Source organism: Pagrus pagrus (assembly GCF_965226575.1).
Source record: "Pagrus pagrus genome assembly, chromosome: 8".
NCBI classification, from domain to species: Eukaryota; Metazoa; Chordata; class Actinopteri; order Spariformes; family Sparidae; genus Pagrus; species Pagrus pagrus.
In genome coordinates, this window is record NC_140192.1 from 27,171,270 (window position 1) to 27,192,614 (window position 21,345).

At 43.8% G+C, this 21,345-nt stretch overlaps 1 protein-coding gene across 8 annotated transcripts in view; it reads left to right on the top strand.

The window, feature by feature from the left end:
* Positions 1-21,345, top strand: part of pbx3b (pre-B-cell leukemia homeobox 3b) — a 60,715-nt gene that overhangs the window by 25,159 nt on the left and 14,211 nt on the right. For all 8 annotated transcript variants that reach the window (XM_084359818.1, XM_084359820.1, XM_084359819.1 and 5 more), the window contains exon 3: positions 21,103-21,344. In XM_084359818.1, the coding sequence (XP_084215944.1) occupies positions 21,103-21,344 (242 nt within the window). The remainder of the gene's footprint in view (positions 1-21,102; position 21,345) is intronic.

Below are 21,345 nucleotides of genomic sequence, written 5' to 3' on the forward strand. Positions count from 1 at the left end.
TAATCAGTGCAGAAGTTTGCTATTTGATATCTGCATAAATGTGTCTTCCATTTCAGTGAAATGGAGCATTCTGAAGCAGATGGCTTAAGAAACATATTATATAGTAATGGGAAGACTCACACACACTGGGTTTGATGTTTTGGCTTTGAACTCATGTTATTTTACCTGTCAACAGAGCTAATCACTAAACATTAAGAACCGGTAGCTTTGATTTAGACAGATTGAAATCTCACCAGTATTTTCTTCTTCCAAGCAGCTGCTGTACTCCACCCATAGCTACTGTATATTGTTACCAAGGCTGTCATTCTTTTAAATGAATTAATTAAACATTATTATTATTATTATTATTATTATTATTATTATTATTAATTTTATTTTTAGGTTACAGTCATCTTTAGCTCCCTGTTACTCTTGATCATATCATAACCTTAAGATATCTTCAACGCAAAAGCATCACCCATATCTTGACTTTTTTTTTTTTTAGTTTTTTCCGCTCAACGGTGCTACAATGAATGTATGTTTCATGGTGTCCAAATTAGGGCTGTGACTAACTGATAGTCTGCAGTTTAATCGATAAGGAAAATTATTTTCATGATTAATTGTTTCCTCTATAAAATGCCAAACCAACAGTCTAAAACCCAAAGAGCCTTCACATACTATATAATGACAAAGAAAAACACATTTAATACGCTGGAACAAGCAAATGTTTGATATTTTTGCTTGAAAAGTGACTGAAACAATGAACCCAAATCATTGGCAATTGATATGCTTTCAATGCACTAATTGATTAATCTACTAATCGTTGCAGCTCTAATCCAAGAGAATGAGGATTCCTGAGGCTGGAGTCTCACTAAGTAACTGTTAACCGTTATTTCAGAGCATGCAGACTTCTACCAGTAATTGCACACTATGAATTTTTAAATATATATTTTGTGTTTGATTTAATATTACCCTGTTTGACTGAAGTAGCTGCAGATCTGATGGAAATACAGAACCATACATCCTCATTTAATCCAGAATGGAAACACTCATGTCGCTGACAACTTGGTCTTGAAAAAGTAACCGTGACATTTGACATCCAACGGTAAATGAGACTTTCAAAGGCAGACCATGCAAAGATGTCTTAAGCTGTCCAAATATTTTTCAGGCTGCACGGCGCTCTGAATGTGTAAAGAAGGACGAGTGCTGGTGACAGAAATATCAGTTTCCTAGAGACACTTCTGCAATCCCCTCAGCACTACAACCCACACTTATCAGAGCCACAATTTATAGCTGCGGTGTGAAGTGTTCGCCTGCAACTCCCATCTTTGTATTTACACCAATTAGCACATAAACTCTAATTACCGAGATCAAGGCAGCCGGGAGTCCATAAATGCAAAGCGACACGGAGAACCAAGTCAGCTGACAGAGAGGGAAGGTGACAATAAATAGAAAAGTATCAATTAGGCATCAATGACACGATGATGCATGTGCGTGCTGGGAGGTGTCACACAGAGGGAGGTGGGAGTGTGAAATGTGCGGGGGCAGCGGGGTCCACGGAAAGTTGCACAGGCTGTGGGGTCTTGTAACTCACAAGCTGACACACAGCGCGGTGACACGTCGACTGTACAACACGCTTCCATATTAACACCACGGCACAATCAGGCACTTCTCTTGTGTCTCGGTGAAAAGTAGTATTTATCACAGCGCTGCGCCGGTAATGAGGTAACAATTAAGACACACTAATTCTAGGGGCATGCTGCAAAGTCAAAAGGTATAAAAGTTAGTTCAAAATAAGAAGGGATTTTAGAAAAAGGGTCCTTAAAGAACCGCCATAATTGGACAGACTTGACAGTTTAAACTTGTGTTTAATTATAAAGTCTAGAAACTCAATCACAGCTGGAGGAAATAGAAGCTCCTCATAATGACCGAAAATGGATCACAGACCACGCCTGAACCTCAGGTTAATCCCGATAAATTGAACTTGATCAAAGACTATAGCAGTAAAAAAGTACGACTCTGCACATTAATCTAACAAACACATAAAACGGGACCGACTCGGCTCTATAAATTAAACTCTCGCTGCAATAATGCTGATCAGGGGAAATTCTGCCAGCATTGGCTCAAGCCGCCTCTGTATGTCTCAAGTCTTGTTATCCCCTTGTCTTCATGTGGAATGGTGTTATCTGTTCCCCTCTCCTTGTGCAGAGTTTTTTTTTTTTTTTTTTCTTGCAGGATGGCCCAATGATGGATTTGCAAAGAGGCTGTTTACAAGAGAGTGTAGAGCATTAAAGAGCTGCCAGAAGGTCCATTAACATAAATGTTTAAATCAGACACACAAACTTATGCACCCAAAATGAAGATGTTTCCTGCATTAATCTGCCACAGCTGCCTTTGGTCCAACAATTAGTCCCCTCTCGTTTCCATCCACCACCCGCTCAGTGACCAATGTTTAGAGAAACAAAGACACTGATTAGCAGATATGTCACTGCTGAGGCAGCAGCTTCCAGAGGACTCAGAGAATAATTGTCAGTCTTGTGTGTTATGAAGGAGTTTGTGATGTTGCTGTGAGGTGTTGCAGGCCTGACTTGAAGCACCAGACAGTTTACTTCTTCTTTTTTCTCTCTCTATCAACACATGGCTCCACCGCTGATTTAAAGCCTTGTAAAAATGTCTCATTTTAAATACTGTTTGCATGCGGCCCCTGGAAGACATTTCATACTCAGCAGATTTACATTACAGCCATTATTATGATTTTATGATGCTCAGGCCTTAAAGACTGTTTCCCCAAAAATGCTTGGGAATCGTATTGGCGAGTGTAAATATTTGCCAACTTCATGTCAGATTCTCTTTCCCACCAAAAGCAGGAAGGTCCCAGACACAGACATCACGGCTCATGTTTTTTTTTTTCAAAGAGATAAAAGCCTCTCCCGGGGGAGGGGGTTAATGACATGCTTCTCCTTGACCCAAAATCAATCTCTCAGGTTTAAGTGGACTTCCCAGAATTTAGAGAAACAATGAAAGATATGACCAGATTTCCTACTAGTTTTTTCCGGGGACAAATTCCTCTAGAGTTTCATGCTCCTCGCCACTTTGCTGCAGATCAAATGGATTCTTACGCTGCTAAGAGCAAAGATAAGATGACAGGAGAAGCTAAAGTAGAATTAGCCTTTACTCGTCCTTATCTGCTCCATTATCTTGTGTTTCGGAACCTTCTGAATCAAAACTTTCGGCACATTCCGTAGACATTTCTCTCCGTCTGCTTCGTGTCCCGGAGATCCTGGAAGCCATCGAACGTATCTGAGACGAATAAAGCATGTGAATTGATTCCTCCATCACCTGGATAGGCTGTTGATTTTGGGGAGAGTTATCGCTGTTTTCCTAAGTGTGGCGTGGAGATTTGCTGGAGGGCTGAGTGATCGATTCAGCAGCCTGGAGCATCCTAGTGTGTTTATACATGGCTTGTATGGCAGCTTTCATAAGACATTTACCCCATGATTTGCGATGAGCTTATGTGTGAATAATTAATGGCAATTAATCCTTAATTACAGTAATTAGGCAAGTCACAGGAAATTAGGCTGCAGCTGGAGAAGCCCGTGCCTAGGAAAGGGAGGACTGGGGCTGAGAGAACGTGCCATTTAGTGACAGTGGAGCCGTGCTACAGTGATTGTGTGGCAGGCCTCGCTTGCCAGCAGAGATAAGAGTGCAGGGAGACACAGATGCTGCTGGCCAGTGAGCCTTTGAATGGTGAGCCAGGCCTGGAAAGTAATCACAGGCACAGAGCACCAACACACCCAATAAAACCACCTATAAAAGTCCCAGCAAGGTGACCTCTGACCCCAAAACCACTTACACTTCCTCAGTTTGCTCAAAATTACATGCTAAGAGGTGGCAAACCACTTCAACAGGTTGTGACTGATGAGCTAACAGTAATTGGTTTAAATGCTACACATGGAGCTCCTTTTTTCTCACTTTTATACAACTAGATTTACCACTTATTGGGGCCCCGAGGCGGCAGACTTTAGCACCCAATGTGCTGTTAACACCAAGTTTATGAATCTGCTGTGGCTGGAAGGAGAGACGGTCCAAGAAATATTTATTTGTACTTCTAATAAAACAATTAGCCCTCTTAGAATTATTAAAGGAAACTACAGCAGGCAGAGTTGTTTGGTTGCTGATTTCATTGTTTGGTAATGGTCGGAGAGATTAGGTGGAATCTGTTCTGGGCAAAGAGGGAGCAGAAGAATAGGGATGAGGCTCCCTGTGTCTCGCTCGGAACTCATTTGTGCTTTTCCATGCTTGCCTTGATGAATTTCCGCTTCTTTCTGCTCCTGTTGCTTTCAATTACACTCTTATTCACAATCCTAATTGATATGCCAGTCTCAGTAGATGAACCATGGACTTTTTACAGTCCATTTTTCTATTCTTAGACTAACGTTTCCCCATGACAAAATGGGAGTGTGGATATCACAGATGTGAATTCTTTAGTCTTTTGTTTTCTTCAGACAGAATTTTTACATTATAATAATGTACTGTTTGATTGAAAACATTTAAATATAATTTGTTTTTAATCCGTCAGACTTACTCATATTCTTTAATATTATTTTTGGAGTCAATCATTTCAACTTCTTGCGGGGCTTCTGCTGTAATGGACTCCAACAATCGTCACCTCCTCTCATGCATCGCACACTTCTTTTTTTTCCACATAAGGACTTTAAGCTAACAGGGAATGTAAGTGAGTTGAGGAGGCATCCAACTGTGATATTACATTAACCCATAGTGCTTGGCCATGTCTGTCAGTGACTGCAGAATAAAGAGAACATGCTCCGCTCTACTCTTTAGCCTTCACAAGTGCTATTAGAAATAATGAGGATTTATAGTAAGATAAAAGAGGCTCTCCTTGCTCCTCAATCCTGAATAGTCGCTCATATTCCACCATCTAAGAGCTAAATAAGACTCATGCATACAAGCATAGTAAAATGATTAGTACTCGCATTATACTTTATATTGCAGTGCCTCTCACTCCTCAGAATAATGCACCAGATATGTTCAAACCCAGACATCGCCTTTTGCTATGATATGCACACATGTAAGACAATCTTTTAATCAGAGCTTTTATGTCGCAACTGTTCTGTTGTGACACTCAGAAGCCCTTAGTTCCTCCTTTATGTGTAACACGAGCAGCGGTTGGGTAACAGTACCTGAGCACCAGCAAGGCTCCTCACTAGCACGGGGAGATGCTGCTAACAGTGACAAGGTCAGCATGTTCTACAGGCCTCGCACATACATTCCTCACTATAAGTAATATAAATGAGGTTGTGTTAGCTGTAAACTCACAGCATGTTGCCTGTAAGCTAAAGGGTAACTGCACAGGAGCAACGCCTCCAAATCTCCTCCTGAGCAGCTCTGAATATACAGAGTGAAAGATGGAGCCACCTGCTCCAAAGTGGAGGTTTTTACAGAAAAATGAGCGAACCGAGGACATTTTTGCCAACGATTGCTCTGATTATTTCTCTCTTAATCAATGAGTTGTTTGGTCTTAAAGAGTGTGATTAAATGCCAATCAGTGTCCCTCAGAGCCCAAAATGACGTCCTCAACTCAACACCCAAAGATATTCAGTTGACTGTAGAAGAGGAGGAAAGAAACCAGAAAAGATCCACCTTTAATCAGATAACTTTAACTTTTTTATCTTAAAAAATTAATCAAACAATTTATTTGACTGTCAAAAAAGTTGGTTGATTAATTTAAAAGTTGAATATATACTCATAACCTACTTCCATGATAAAGTGAGAGTGAATACAGTCTATATGCAACATTTGCGTGTATCTGGAAACTCATCCAAATTTGTCGAGTGTACAGCTTTAAGTGGGAGCAGCAGTTGGTGTTGTTAGGGGCATTCTTGTATCTACAGTGGTGTTTACTCACATTGGCAATTAATTATTAATGCAGAAGCACTGAGAGGTTACAGCGATATGGCGCTCAGGCTTTCCAAGCACTGTCTATATATGAAGAGTCAACATAGTGAGAGCTTCAAAGAAGCTCTCTGAAATGTTTCATACTCTCATGGAGAAAGCTTATTACAGTTGAAATGTTTTTCTAGGAGCCCCAGATATTCTTTGTGAATGCTGGAAAATATGGGGTATTTTTGTTTGTCTATATCAAGAGACATGTGAACAAAGAGACAGTCAGCATTTGCAGCTTACTTGGCGCGAGTATTGCAGTTCACAAGCGAGAACTTGTTTGTGCAAAAAAAAATTGTTTTGCGAAAAACTGTGAAGATTTGACACCGAGCAAAGATGTAGGATTGCATTTACCAGTCCAAGAATATTTTTTTTCTGAATACAACTCATCACACATGACATGTCCACAGCACAAGGCTAATCAATTTTTCCCATTAATTTCAGAGATCATATGTCCGAGTAGACGCGGGGCTGTGAGGGTTTTAATAATGAGACCAGAGATAAACATCAATTGGCAATCTGCTCTTTTTGTGGCGTCTTTGTTGCCTGCAGAGCCCTCCTGATGACACCTCTGTGGATCTGCTAATGGAGGAGGACCTGTAAGGCTATCCCCTGGCCTTTGTCTGACCCCTTTGTGGAGCTGAATTCTTCAGATGTTTGCAGGATCAAGTCACTTAATCTGTAGCACAGACTAGGGCCAGAAAAAAGAGGACAGGGAGAGCATGGGAGAGGAAGGAGGAGGGGGGGGAGGGTAGCAGACAAGCGCCTCACTCTGTCTGAGGGCAGAGCATTCAGCGCGCTGGGTAAAGAACTGCAAATGTCTGCCTGTTCTGTTATGCACCATTGTTTCATACAGAGCTCCAAATAGACAGAAACAGTGTAGCAGGGAGCTCTGGCAGGCGGTGCGTTTTATTACCGCTAGACCATAGAGTACGACATTAGTGAATATGGCTCATTAAATGGCATGGAATGTTACCATTTTACATAATTCCTCCTGTATCGTTGTTGTAAATGAAATCCTGTTTCTGTCTCTCACTGCACTCCAGTCACTCAACAGCCATTACAGCTTTCCCATCAGACTCCTTGAAAGCAGCTATCTATAATTTCAGGTCTGTGTCACACACAAAAAGCGTGCCCGTACAAGCCCTAATGGTTTGGCGTGGTTGATGTGGAAAGGATATAGCGCAAATAGGAGGAAATCTGAAGAAATATTTGAGAATTAGGCAATGATGTATTCAGATGACTGGAGAGACTGGGGTGGGCAACAAATATAAATAATGTATGTGGCAGCGCTCCCAAACATAAGCTGGAATTTGCCGCCGCACTTTTTGTTCTCAATCACCTTGATGAAACAATCCCGAAGCAATGGCTGCGTGAATGAGACCACTGACAAGCTGATTTTCCACCCCTGGCATGAGGCTGCTTTCTCCACTTAATGTTCTCCGATAAAGTGTTGCACAGAAGTAAACTAGAAGAGCCTCCACTCCTGACACATGTGACAGTATTTGCATCAATTATGCAGTCTGCGGCTGCGGCAGGAGGGAGCTGGAGAGCGGGGAGGAGATAGGAGAGAAAAGGGTTTGTGACAAGACGCAGAGGCAGAAATGAGAATTTCTCTTTAAAATGCATTCTTTAGAAAATAACATTCAAGATCATTTACATGAAAGCGGCTGCAGCGGTGAACTCGACAAAGCGGCAACAAAGTCTGTGGAGCGTTTTGACACTAAAGACTTTGGCAAACAGAGTACAGTATAACGGAGAGTTCTTTGTCTCCTCTGCATTCACTGTATGCTGAATATCTACCCTGAAGAGTAGTGGAGGAGACAGTGAAATGAGGAGAGAGACTGGGTTAGAGCTGAGAGGGAGGCTTGAGTCCCTTATTGCTGAGTTCAAGCGAAAGAGTCGGGCGTAGAAGGCCGTACAAGCCAAATAAACAGAGCACTGCCAGGGCTGGACTTAGAGAACACACGAGAATCCAAAAATAAAGTTCTTTTTAGAAGATCCGAAAGCAGCGAGAGAAGAAAACGCGTTGTTTAAATAATGCTCTCTTGGATTGCATTTAAAGACTTCATATTGTGCCGGCTAACAACTTTTCTTCCAGAAATGTGTGTGACAAACAATATTAGCAAATCCGTGAGGTTGTGATTCCCTTAAAGCCACAGCCGGAGAGGGAGATGCCTGCTTATTGGCAGAGGGAATAACTTTTAAAGCGTGTCCCAGTTTCAACAGACTCCTGCGCAGCATTTTATGTCACTGTGTCCAACCCTATTTCACATCCTAGTTAAGTACACTTACAAATCTGCTGTGCCATGGTTTCTAACCTCTCATACACATGTGGACCCACGCTAGCACACACACACACACACACACACACACACACACACACACTCACACACAGAGAGTCACATCACTAGGGCTGTCACTGCCTTTTATCCATCGTCAACCTTCAGCTGTATGGTTTATCCGTAGTGACACTATAGCAAAGTGCTTGACTGCTTTTTGCCAACAGACTGCAACACTTTAACTGTACTTAGTCATGCATCATTATGGCAGACTCAAAGCGGTGTGTCTGGGAACGCCTGCAGATGGTGGAGGCTGAACCATTTGGAAAGGAAGCCTCTGTGACAATGATGCTTATTGCATGAGTAAGTGTGTATGGACACAGGAGTGTATCTGCGCCGAGTAGGAAAATAAAGAAGAAGCAGCAAACAGTGTTAATAAAGAGGGGGCTGTTAATTCAACAGGCTCGAGGAAACATTATCTGTTGGTGAGATATATGAAATCTACATGTAAGTCTTTGTTAGAAGGATCCTTTTATGTGCGTATTGATCAGTCATTGTTTACTCCAATCGATGCTGACTCTGTGAAACGCGCCCTCCTCTCTGTTCTTTATAGAGATTTAACCCTCTTCGCGTCGCATTCTGCCGCTTTGTTCTCCTCTTCAAACCTTCCTCCAGCTGAAAATGTGATAGCATTACTGTCACTTGTCACTTTCTCTTTATTTCAACAGATGACAAAGCTTTTACATTCGGTATTCTGCTCCACACATGGGTATTTTCAACAGATCCCTCCTGCTATTGAAAGATAAATGTTAACTTCATTCAATAGAAAGCTCATTCAAGGTTCATTCAAAGCTGACTTCTTTATTCTTTAAGGAAATGAAGAAACCATTAGCGAAATATTCACTCACGGAGAAAGAGAATCTTATCTTTATTCCGCATGACCATGCAGAGCCATATTCCTTTTGACATCATTATGTAAAACCAATTTCTCTTTCATATCATTTCCGCTGTGCTGCATTACCACATCTATACACTCACTATTCTTTATTACAAAGTAGGTGGCCTGGAGGAAAATATATGCATTCGTTCCCTATGGCATAAAATATGCATATAGGTGCCTCATTTCATCTCCAATCTGTGTTATTCCTTTAAAAATTCACCGCTGCCTGCAGTCCCTCTTTAATATTTAATTTGACAACTTTTTAATCTGTCTTTATGCGATGATGAAGTAATCGTCAGCTGTCACAAAAATGATTGAATTATACAATGGGATTGAAGTGACTCATAGGTTGTAGGCTTCATTATTTGTTTTGCTTCAGCCGTAACGTGAGCTTGAGGGAAAGAATATCCGTTCACACGCTAATTTATCTTCCATCTTTATTCATCTTTCCTCCAAGGCCCCCCACACAAGGCAGAATCATATATAGCATTCATACATCATTCAAATGTTTGTTTACCAGCTCTTAGTTTGAAGCAGATGGGGGAAAAAAGAGTGTATAGGACAGGGCATTTAATTGTGCATACATGCTACTTTCAAAGCCCTTCACTTATTAGTGGGACCGGCAGAGCAATGATAATTACTCCCAATCTTTTCTTAGCTCTTCTGATCTTTAATGATCACAGGCTAGCTAAATAATTAGCGGGAACGTCTCGTGAACCGGCCACCGACAGATGCTCCGACACCCACAAGGTGAACGCGGCTGTCTCCTCGGCGAGGTGACCAGAAAAAGATTTGGAAAAACAAAACAAATAGATAATGGAGCGACTTAAATGAATGTTCCAGCAGATGAATGATCAGCTCCTGCTCACTCTGGAGCACCACCTCTGCTGGCCTCTCTGGCAATCTGGCCATGTTGGGCCCCCACTGTGGAACAGCATGGCACTGGGAGTTGTGGTAGCCAGTCCCTCTGTAGCCCCAGGCTGCCTCTACCTTTGGTATGCTACTCAAGGTTAAAGGGATCCCAGTTGGGTGTTTAACAGTGTTGTGCTCGGATCCGAATGGCTTTTTTCCTCCCATTTTCTGACACTATCTGCACTGAGGAGAGTGATCCCGGGAAACTGTACAGGACTGTTCATCTTTGGAGCCTTTTTATGCCCACAATGTAGATCCTAGCTCGCTGTTCCCGCTGTAATATTTCTATAGCAGCCCTTTAAATCCCCACACCACTGTAATACTCTTACAAAGTAGCAGGGGTAAGTGATTTGAGCTGTTTCACTGTGAGGATCTGCTGTTTGCCATACACGTGCAGCTTTTGCTGACATTCATTTTGAAAACCACTCGGAGCACTTGCGACTCGGAGTAACAATGCTGAGGGAAAAGTGCCTGCTGAGCTCTACAGTGAATATACCTCTGACCCAGACCGAGGAAAGGGAGATTTATGAAATCCACATGTTTAATACATTTCATTTTGTCCAAGGGATTTGTATTGCTTACCACAGTATTTTAGGGGTTGAAACATTCTGTATAGTCACAGCTTGTATTGTCTGAGGAGAATAAACCCTGTCCGATTCTGGCTGCTGAAGATTTGTTTTATAGCACCTCCTTTTGCCTTACACACATCAGCCATGCGCCGTCTGAGGTATTGCATTTTGTTGTGCTGAGGTGTTAGGTATACACACCCTTAATCTTTAATGCATAATCCCTTGGAAATCCGCTACGTAAATGAAAAAGATAACCCTCATATCAGTGTGGTGACAGAAAAGAAGATAGCTAGGTAATTTAATAAAGGATTGACGCTGGCCCTGCTGTGATATGGTGTGTGACCTCTGTGTATTCATTGTGTAGCGCGGAGCAGGTGAGCCACTGCTTGTAGAGGAGTAGTTCTTCCTATTCTGAAAATCCCATCCTGGGAGTGTAACATCTGTGGTGACAAACCGAATGCACCATATGGATTAAAGCGCAAGGAGGGTAGTCACTGAAATATTTGCTTTCCCAAAGTGTTGACACAGTATGAAAAAAAGCAGAACCATGCCGGCGCTTTGCCCGCTGTAATCAGGTAGCAGTTATCGCAGTGAAGTGTTTGCCTACCTAATGGTGTTTCCATTTTGTGCGAGTCTGTGTCATCGGCTCCCCATTTGGAGCAGAGGCAGGAAGGATCTGCCTTCTCGTAAACGGCAACCCACCGAGGCTCAGTGTTTGTTCTGCCTGCGAGAATCAACAGAAAAGACGAACTGATGAATCGAGTTTTAAAAACATCATAACGCGGCCAGTGGCTGCTGTGGGAAGGATTTAGTTCGTTTAGCAGCTGACCACATCAGGCCATAAATAGTCTTCCCGGGGAACGCTCGTTTTACATCTAAAATGCACTTGAGTGTAATATTGACAGATATAGCTTGTGACGAGTGATAGTCAGAATGTATGAGCGCCCATTATGCTGCTGTCAACCTCTGGTGCCAGACTGAAAATAAGCAGTTCACCTCTGTTTTCATTCAGGAGAGTGCAGCAGACAGCACCGGCTTCTCCGCTGTATTTATTGACTTGTTTTACTAGCCTGAAACAGGGTGCTTTTATACGGGCCTGCTCAGTCTTAAGACTCTCCAGACATTTACATTATTCCTGACTGAGTTACACACACGTATAAAGGAGCACGTCCGCAGGCTAGGTTAGATATATGCTCTCTCTCCACCTCTCTCATGCACCATTTTATTACCCCACCATTTTAGATATTGTTACACTGTACTTTTCTTCTATTACTGCTTCATGTTCCCAACATTGAATGGTTTTGGTTGTGTTTGTATCGAGGCTAATTAAATGGCTTTTTTTGTGTGTGTTTTAAATGTGTATAAAGAATGTTGTTTTTCAGGCTTGATAAATTCTGTCTATTTGAAGACTGCATTAAAAAAAAAAAAGCTTTTTTTTTTTTTTTTTTCCTTTACGCTGAAGCTGATTCAGAAGCATAAAAGCACAGATTTCACGAGGCTCTAAAAATCATCTTTCGCTGACTAATCTGCACAACTGCAGCGGAAGATAATGAATGCAACGCCAGAGTCGCAGCCGACACTATGATCCCCCCCACCCAGCCTAAACCTCCAGCAGTATTTAGATGATATTTCATTTTAGAATAAACCTCTTTTCTCTCCCACTGTGAAGATATTGAACTCTTTCACACAGATGTCATCTTAACCAAAGCTTATTAAAAAGATGGACATCAAAGTTGTGGGTGCCCATTTATCTTATAGCACTCTAATTGGCCACCACAGGCAAGAGAACAACTAACTCCAAAATAGGAGGCGTCGAGTGGTTGGGCTAAAGAAGAGGATGTCTAAAGACCTCTCAGTGGATTCATTGCCAATAAATCCTCTGGAATGAAAGCAGGGCTTTTCTAGGGGGGTATGGAATTTCGTAAATACATTATGAAACCTGATACGCTGAATTAACTGCACACTTCTGGCCCACGGGGTTTGGTTCCTTTGTTCTGGTGTGTTTTTGCGGCTACGCTGTCCTGCGCCTGACCTGCTGCTTCAACGTTGGTTTGACATCGACCATGAGGCAATACACACTGAAAAGGTCACGCAGCGCAGCAGCCGTGAGTGAACTGAGATTCCATTTTGCGTACTCCACATAGCACGCTGCTCTGCTTTGAGTCCACCGCAATGAATGAAACTGATTCTTCAGCCAGAGTCCGTGCTACTCCATCAAACGCCACACAGGCCTGAGGTGAATAATGTATTATGTTTTCCACTCAAGTGGGCAATAAAAACACAAAAACAAAGTCATTAATTGCCCACATACAGTAACCAAATGCCATCAAGAGCCTGTGCTCTCATTAACCTGGCACCTAATTATCTGCCTCCAGTCTGAGTCCTGACAAGCCCCACCGTCTGAACCCTCAGCTTGGTGGTGTTGTGTTGTGTTGTGTCAGCACTCGCCAACCGCAGCCGAGGCACCATTAGGTACAGAGAAGACAAAAGCTTCTTGCAGCAAAGGTTCCCTCTGCACGCGCCGCCACAATGTTCCTCCTGTTAATGCCTTCCCTTCCAATTAAATCTGCAACTGTTAATTATTGTAATTATGAGAGTGAGCTCCCAGCTCTGCTCCCCCCCACCTCCACCCCCCCAACCCCTCCCTCGCCGGTGTGCAGAGACGCTACGGGAGCTGTTGTGTTGCTTCAGTGGCGCCTCGTCTCTGCTTCAGTGAAGCCCTAGCAGGGAATTGGATGCGTAGGGGGACTTACACATGACAGGGGTGACGTGGGGGAGATTGCACGGTTCATCTTGGATAACTGGGCGAGCAAGTCACAGCCAATGGCCATGCCTCCAGTCTAACTCATTAAATGGTGTGTAAAGTACATGCTGGGAATAATTAGCACCAAATAACCTTTTTTTTGTTACCTTGTTCGCACAACAAAAAAAGGTGGAGTATCATCTGTAGGTGTGCAATAAAACGATTCAGCTGGTCGAACGAAACGAGAGAGATGATTTCCTCCCTGCAGTCATTCACTCATTTGCTTTGAAAGCTCCACAGCTATTTCGCTCCTTTCTCATGGTAATGCGAAGCTCTATTCTCGCCGTGTTCTTTGAGAGACACTTGCGATGGATCCGAAGTGATGTGTTGAGTATAAGGAGAGCTGAAAAAGAGTGGATGGCAGGCCGGCTGCCTGTTAAGTCTCTGCGTGTCTCAACATCCTCTTTGGCCTGCTTCTGTCACAAGCTGTTGTTTGGCCCGGACCTGATCCGCCCATCCACTCCTCACACTGCACTCTGCAGACCTAGCAGTAACCTGCAACATCAGGCTCAGGATGCTTGCAGGAACAGCACTCTTGTTTCAGGTGCGTGCAACCCAAGACACTGGAGGTGGATGTGTTTTTTGTGAGCTTTATCAGTCCTCGCCGAGGAGATGCTCTGAGAATGAGCACGTCAAGCGCAGTCTTATTCCAGTGTCGTAACCTCAGTTGCCTCGTAGCAGAGTCCTTACACGCGAGCACAGCTAGCAAAGGATTCTGGCTTCACAATTTGGAGCTGAATTCTTCTTCTATAAAAGACACTGAAGGAAAGAGCAGCTCCTTCTGCTTCAGGCAATGCAGCCTTTTCGTAGATACACTGCAAAATCTAAATGATGGACTGTCAACTCTCTTGCAGAAATGCCACTGCAAAGAATAATCTCTCTGGCAGTGGATCATGGCTGGCTGTATGCTACCAATGCCGTTTCTTTGTTTATGCGAGCATGTAGCCTTCACGCGCGCACATGCAGACACGAGCGTATGCACATGCACAGATACACACACAAATACAGAGCACATACACAAAATGCTTCAAGCCTAAATCCTTTCTTTGGGAGCATACAGTGAAATATATGGGATTAATAACCTGAATAGCATTATTTTTTTTCACCTCTAGCCTTTAAAATAATGCATGCTTGGCTTGGTGTCTGGATGAAGTTTGCCTGCGTATTTGCCTGGTTATCGGTGTGTACAAGACCTGCTGTGTGACCTGGTTTCATGCAATCTCCATCTTCTAATTAGGAGGCTGCAGAAAGGCTGGAACGAGAGGAGGAGTGATTAGTTGCCTTTGGGTATTTCATAAGTGGCTTTCAGTGCCACATTTGCATTATTTGCTTGGGGTCTGAATAACAAATCAGCCTACCTTTGCAGCAAATTGAGGCTAGCAGCTAGACCATCAATACATGAAATATAAAATGAAAGTGAAGAAAAGAAATAAGCAAAACATGGTAACACAATAAAATGAAATATTGGAACACAAGACACAATAACTGTCCCAGACCACCTACAGAACAGATATTAAAATATTATTAGACTCTTCTATTGAGTGTGTTTTCCTTTATGTTCATCTCAGATTTGGGCTGTCTGCCTTAATAACACGCGAGTGTCTCAGCGATCGCGGCTCATTCTGTGACCAGCAGACCATGTGAACCATGTGAGCCCGATGCTGGAGCCCCATGCTGTATGTGTTCTGTAGGGTCAGTCAGTGTGCTGATCTGTAGCGGAGGTCCTGTCCACTCATTTGGCCAGTCTCCCCAACCGCTGCGTGCGGCCGCCACAGCCAGGCCTGGTCAGCCATCACCGCACCACTTGGCCGTTTGCCCACATCGAGTCTTAGAGGGCAGGAAACAAAGCGGGCACTCACACGTCCACATATAAACACACACATCACACACACATGCACACATGATCACAGCGAGTGACAGTGGCTCTTGTTTACCCGGCCCTCCCGCCCTCCCTCACTCTCCTTTCATCCTCTCCCTCTAGTCTGTCATGTTGTGTGTCACTTCCCACAAATGTCAGTGCCACCATGGGACAGTGATTAATTTTGGTGTGCTTGGCAAAATGTCTTCAAGATGTTTGTTTGGGTTGTCTTTTCCCACCCCCTTGCCCACCCCCGCTCCCCGCGTGTCTTGGAGTCGTGGGTCGAGAGTGGCAAGCGCCCCCTCCCCCTCCCCTCACGCCCCTCGCCCCCGCTGTCACAGCCTCCTCCCCCTCTTTTGGGATGTGGGCGGGCGGGGGGCTCATCATCATCGAGGGACAAAGGCTACCTGAACTGACAGAGATCTTCTTTTCTGACCAGAGCCACTTTTTGTCACCCCCCACCACCACCTCCATGCGCTGTCTGTTTAGTGTGTGCTGGTGGTGTATGATGGGAGAAGTCTTGACCCAGCACTGAGGGGCTGTAACACTTCACTGTCAGCGCGGCTGATTAGCTTATCAGTCACCACACTGGGAGGAAATACATCATCATTCTAGACAGGGATTCCCCAGTTTAGGGCCCGTTCCCTGCTTCCTTTAACTCCACATTTAATCACCAAACTCTCTGTCCCCTCCAGTATTTCAGCCTCACCTCTAAAGCCAGTCCTCAGAGCTTTACAATGACAACTTTCTTCCTTTCATGTGTTTTTTTTTTTTTGTAAAATCAGAACAGCTGCATCAGTGTGTTAAAGGATACGTTCACCCAAAAATGAAAATGTAGTCATTATCTACTCACCCCCATGCAGATGGATAGGAGTGAACAGAAGTAGATGGGGACTTGTTTTAGGGGAAAAAAAGCAACTAAATAAAAACACAAAATGGCTTCACACAGCTCGTCCGGTTTCATCCAAGTCTGCGGAAGCTCCAAGATCCCAAACTGATTTGAGAAAAGTTATTATTATTTTCACCCTTTTTTAAGGAGAAAGCTTGAGCCCCCACCCCCATCTACAGTGGGTGCATGATCTTGGCCGTGTATTGATGGTGTAAAAACGTTTTTTTCAAATCAATTTTGGATCTCTGGGCTTCCGGAGACTTGGGTTACACCGGACTAGCTGCACAGAGCCATTTTTTAGTTTGTTTATTTAGGTTCTAAAACAAGTCTCCAGCTACTTCAGTCATTAAGGAGAACGCTGCACCGCTGTTTTACTGTGAAACTCCAGAAATTTTTTGCAGACTACAAAACTTCACCCAACTTTCCATCGTCATGGGGGTGAGACGATAACGACTGAAATTGTATTCTTCGATGAGCTTACCCTTTAAGGTTTTAATATGCAGACACACGCTGATATGTTTTGTGAGGAAAACAGAATGAGCCATCTTCCCAAATTCTTCCTTTCAGCTCACTTCAACAAAGAAAGTGAAAGTGGCAAATGTGCTTCGGCTTCCCCACAGTGTGGCATCAGGTATGGTAATTACTCTGCCATTAACATTGGGAATAGTTAATGTGTATTAATGTGTTAATGGCATGTTAATTACTGTACATGCTAGAGAGAGCCCGCAGGCATTCTCTCAGATTCTTTGTGCCATGTGGATGTAGGCCAAGCTTAAAAAAGGCTTTAAGAACATCGATGAAAGAGGATCCTTATGTTTCATTTGTCAGAACAAAAGATTTTCAATGGTAATTTGATCCAGCTCCCTGCTCCTGCAGCTGAAAGTCACTGATCCAGGCGCCACGACAAAGGAGATGATATGAAGTCAAAGGAGACGTGGAACGCGGCTGTAGTGACACTGGCCTCTTTGTGAAATGGATACTCTAAGCCCTCTGTAGTCTCTAGTGTGTAGCTTTGGCAGCGGGTTTTAATAACACGGTGGATTAGAAGCCTTGGATCCTGAGTGCCAAGCCAGAGTTAAAGCTCACCTTGGACGAGCCTCAGTAACAGGCTAGATGCCACGGTCCTCCTCCTCCTCCTCTGAGCCTCCTCCTCTCCACTCACACCATGGCTTTAAGAGAGATGACCTTTGCAAATATTGACAGAAAATAAATTCTGTTTCGATTAGTTAGCTTTGGGAGACCTTTGCCGATCAATGCAATTAGATGAACAGAGTGTCGATATGTGGCCGGAGCCGTTCACTGGAGGCACTGGCGAGGAGAGGAGCTGCAGGAGGTCAGGGTTACTCGTAATGAACAGGATGTTTTGGAAACGGCGGTGGAAGTGTGTGTCGTCAAACACGGTTAAACACCCAGGCACATTCTGCAATCAGCATTTAACATCTTAGAAAAGAGTCATTCCCAAAAAAAGGGCGCGAAAAGAAAAAAAATCTCTCACTTTATCCGTAAGAAGCGCCGCTCTTCCAGTGCATTGTCTGACGTCTGGCAGTGCAGCCAGTGCAGCAGAATGAGGTGGAGAAGCCCAGAGCCACCCCTTCCCTCTTCAGCAGGCCACATTAACCCAGCAGGGCTCTGCCTTTATGGCTCTCCTGCTCACACTTCAGTGATGAGAGTAAACAAGCAGCGGGCCAAAGGTCAGCTAAGCCCACAGAATAAAAGAGGGCACAGGGGGAAAAGAGGTGGGAGGAAAGGAGAGCGGCCCGAGGCAGTGCTCAGATCACTGTCAGGGCTTCAAGCAGGGAATGATGTACGAGACAACAGCCCAGGACCGGAAATGATTATAAACAGAGAACAGGGGAGAGTATATGAGAGAAAAGGGCTGCATTGTCTTTATCTGTCAAATTTGTTACTTCCTCGGATCTGATACCGACGGTGAAACCTGTAAAAAATGAAAAGGAGAACCACCCCTGACTGATAGGGATGGATTAATCACAGTGTCTCCTTTTGTCTCCGTCACACAGGAGAAATGAGGAGCAATCATATAGGCAAGTGCTTTCTCCCCAGCTCCTCCACCTGTATTGTTAAATGACAAATGAGGCAGATTAAGGACATGTTACATTATTATAAGAATTTCAAGTTTTTTTTCTTCTTTTACATCATTAAATTCGTTCTGGTAATTAAGTGAGCCGGCATCATCGGAGTTATGTGAAATAACTCGACCATGTATGGATTTTTCATTCTTAAGTTCCTTTTGCTCGCAGGCTTTACCAAGGTGACACGACTCCCACACTTTCCCTTTGCACTGAGATTAATCCCACTTTGACTGTGGAGGTGGATTAGAGCTCAACTCGGGTGCCCAAACTTGTTTTAATACCCATATCATCAGACAAAAACAGGATAAGGATTTGAGCAGCATTGCAGTGCTAGAATGTGACTGTGGCTTTGCAAGTTACTATACAGATTTGTCAACCACACAGCAAATTAAAGATATTATCTCGCCGGAGCCTATTTTGTGGAAGTTGTGTGATGATGCCGAGCTTAGACAGTGAATCCGCAAATCTTTAGCTCCTCCAACAAAAGGTGCACGGGAAGAGACAGCGAGATACACCTGGGTTTTTTTAAAAATTATTTTTCCGTAGGCTATGTTGTCTTATTTTTTTAAACTTTTAGTATTTATGTGCCTGAGACAGACGCGTCATCTCTCCCAGCTCGTGTGTTATGAATGGCCAGCCGTAGCCGCCGTGGCACAAATACACCCTGGTGGACTCCTGCAGGGCCGTGTGCTTCTCAGGGCAGCGCAGTAATCATTTTTATCCTGCTGATTTCCCAAATAGAAATGGACACGTATGATAAAAATGTCACGGCCACTCCACATGTCAGCGGACTAACAGGATTACATGTCACTTTCCAATGTCTCGCTCTGTTTTCCTTTGCCATGAATGGCCACATTATTGCACACAGGAACTTTGTGGTAATATATGGTAAGAGACTAGTAGCCGTTTATGGCTTGTGATTATTTAGTTTGAATGAAACCAGTGATTTATGCCCATTTAGCTGAAAAGCCCTGTAAATTCCCCCAGCTGCATTTCCCCTGGATATAGAGTGAGTGGAGTGAAAGTGACAACTGGGTTTGGTGTGGAAATGTACGCTGCGTCCCAGAGTTATATTTAATATACCTGACATGAAAAACATGCCTACCTACTTACCACCACCCGCAGCACAAAGGAAAGTGCAGCCTGCTGAGCTTGTGTTGAATCAGAGAGTGGGAGTAAATACTGAATTAGGAAAATATGAGCTGTAGTGGCAGACAAACCACCAGCTATTAGAGCATGTTGAGATATGTAGCCGGGCATCTGGTCAGTCAACACTTGAATCACGTGCCGTTTTTGTTTCAAGCTGCACAAACTGGAAGAGAAACAGCCGAGCCCGTCCAGAACGAGAGCTTTGGGTGGAGTTGTGCAGATGCAGTGTGATGTGGACGAGGGTTAGTGGAGCAGCGGCATATTGTCCACATGGATGGCTTGGCTCTGCAAGCCTGATGGAGCCTTGTCCAGCATCTCAATGTCTCCAACACAAATAGCCACATTCATCCACTCCTCTCACACCATTACACCTAAAAGACTCAAAGCCAGCCGATCCATAAATAGAGGCAAATTTGTTTTTCAGTGGCACTGCAGTCGAACAAAACACCAACAGAGGTGAAAACATCAGAGGCTACAATATGATGTGTTTCCTATTTTTTTGTTATTCAAGAATGCGTTTGTGAGAGAAGGAGAAAGAATAAAAGAGTGTTTTCTTTCTAGTATTTACTCCCGTTGATGGTGTGCAGGGTCAGTCGGTCAAAGCGTGGTAAAAGGGCTCCTCTGATTGCATGCCTACTGGCTGACACAATAGAGGCACTAATCTTCTTATTTAGAATCCAGAGGCTGGCCATATCTTAATGAAGCTGTAATGAGCTGTTGAAAATCCCTGAATTGCGGGAGGGATTATTGAATTGAAACAACTCTGGTAATCATAACGTTCGAGTAGCCACTCAGTATTTACTGCCCATTGAGCCACATTTCTATCCACTTATTAGAGTGGATTGCTGGAGCTTGTTTTTGTTGTAATTCTGACCCGCAGTGTTTTTTTTTTTTGTTGTTTATTCTTTGTAAAGCCTGGCATTGTGGCTGCATTGCCAATGCATCAAGGTGTGCGTGCGTGCTATCTGCCGGGTGATTACGACTCGCTGACAGACTGGTGAGACAGAAAAACCGAAGGAAATAAACAGCAGGGTCTCAGAGCAACAACATTCAGAGAAGAAAAAAAAACCCAAAAAACAAATTCATGAGCACTTTACATAAAATTGACTCTGCACTCATTTTGCCTTGTTTAGAGTCTTATTTCAGCAGCACATTTTTATTACTTCTTAGAACACTGCAAAATCCGGATTGTAAAATAATACAAGACTCAAACCTTATGAGCAAATAGAAATGAGGGAAACAGCAGTTACTCGTCGGAGTCCCCAGCAGCCACTGTGTCGAAGACAGAGACTTACTCGAGGTATAGTTTTCTGTTTAGCATCCTTTCACAGAGTAGAAGTGCCACTTCACCATTGAGCATTTGTCAGTTTATGGATGTTGCTGTCATGTCAGCCTTCCCGTACACACAGTGTGCAGCGCAGTGTGTAAATAAAAGAGAACAGCCATAGACATGGGCGACAGGAACACAACACATACACAGGAGGCACCCAGTTCATACCTGCAGGGGAAACATCACACTATAACAGACTACGCAGGCGTAATGCTTCTAATTGCACTTAACAATTCAGACTGGACCCATTACATCTGTTTTAGTTTCCATTATTAGGATGATTTTTTTTCCCTTTGATGGCATTAGCTGACCCTCTCTCCCTGTTTGTGTGTCGCTGCAGGTCTCAGCATCCGTGGTGCCCAGGAGGAGGACCCCCCAGACCCTCAGCTCATGCGTTTAGACAACATGCTGCTGGCAGAGGGCGTGGCGGGACCAGAGAAAGGGGGCGGATCTGCTGCCGCCGCAGCTGCAGCCGCCGCCTCGGGCGCGGCGGGCGACAACTCCATCGAACATTCCGACTACAGAGCCAAACTCACCCAGATCAGACAGATCTACCACACAGAGCTGGAGAAATACGAACAGG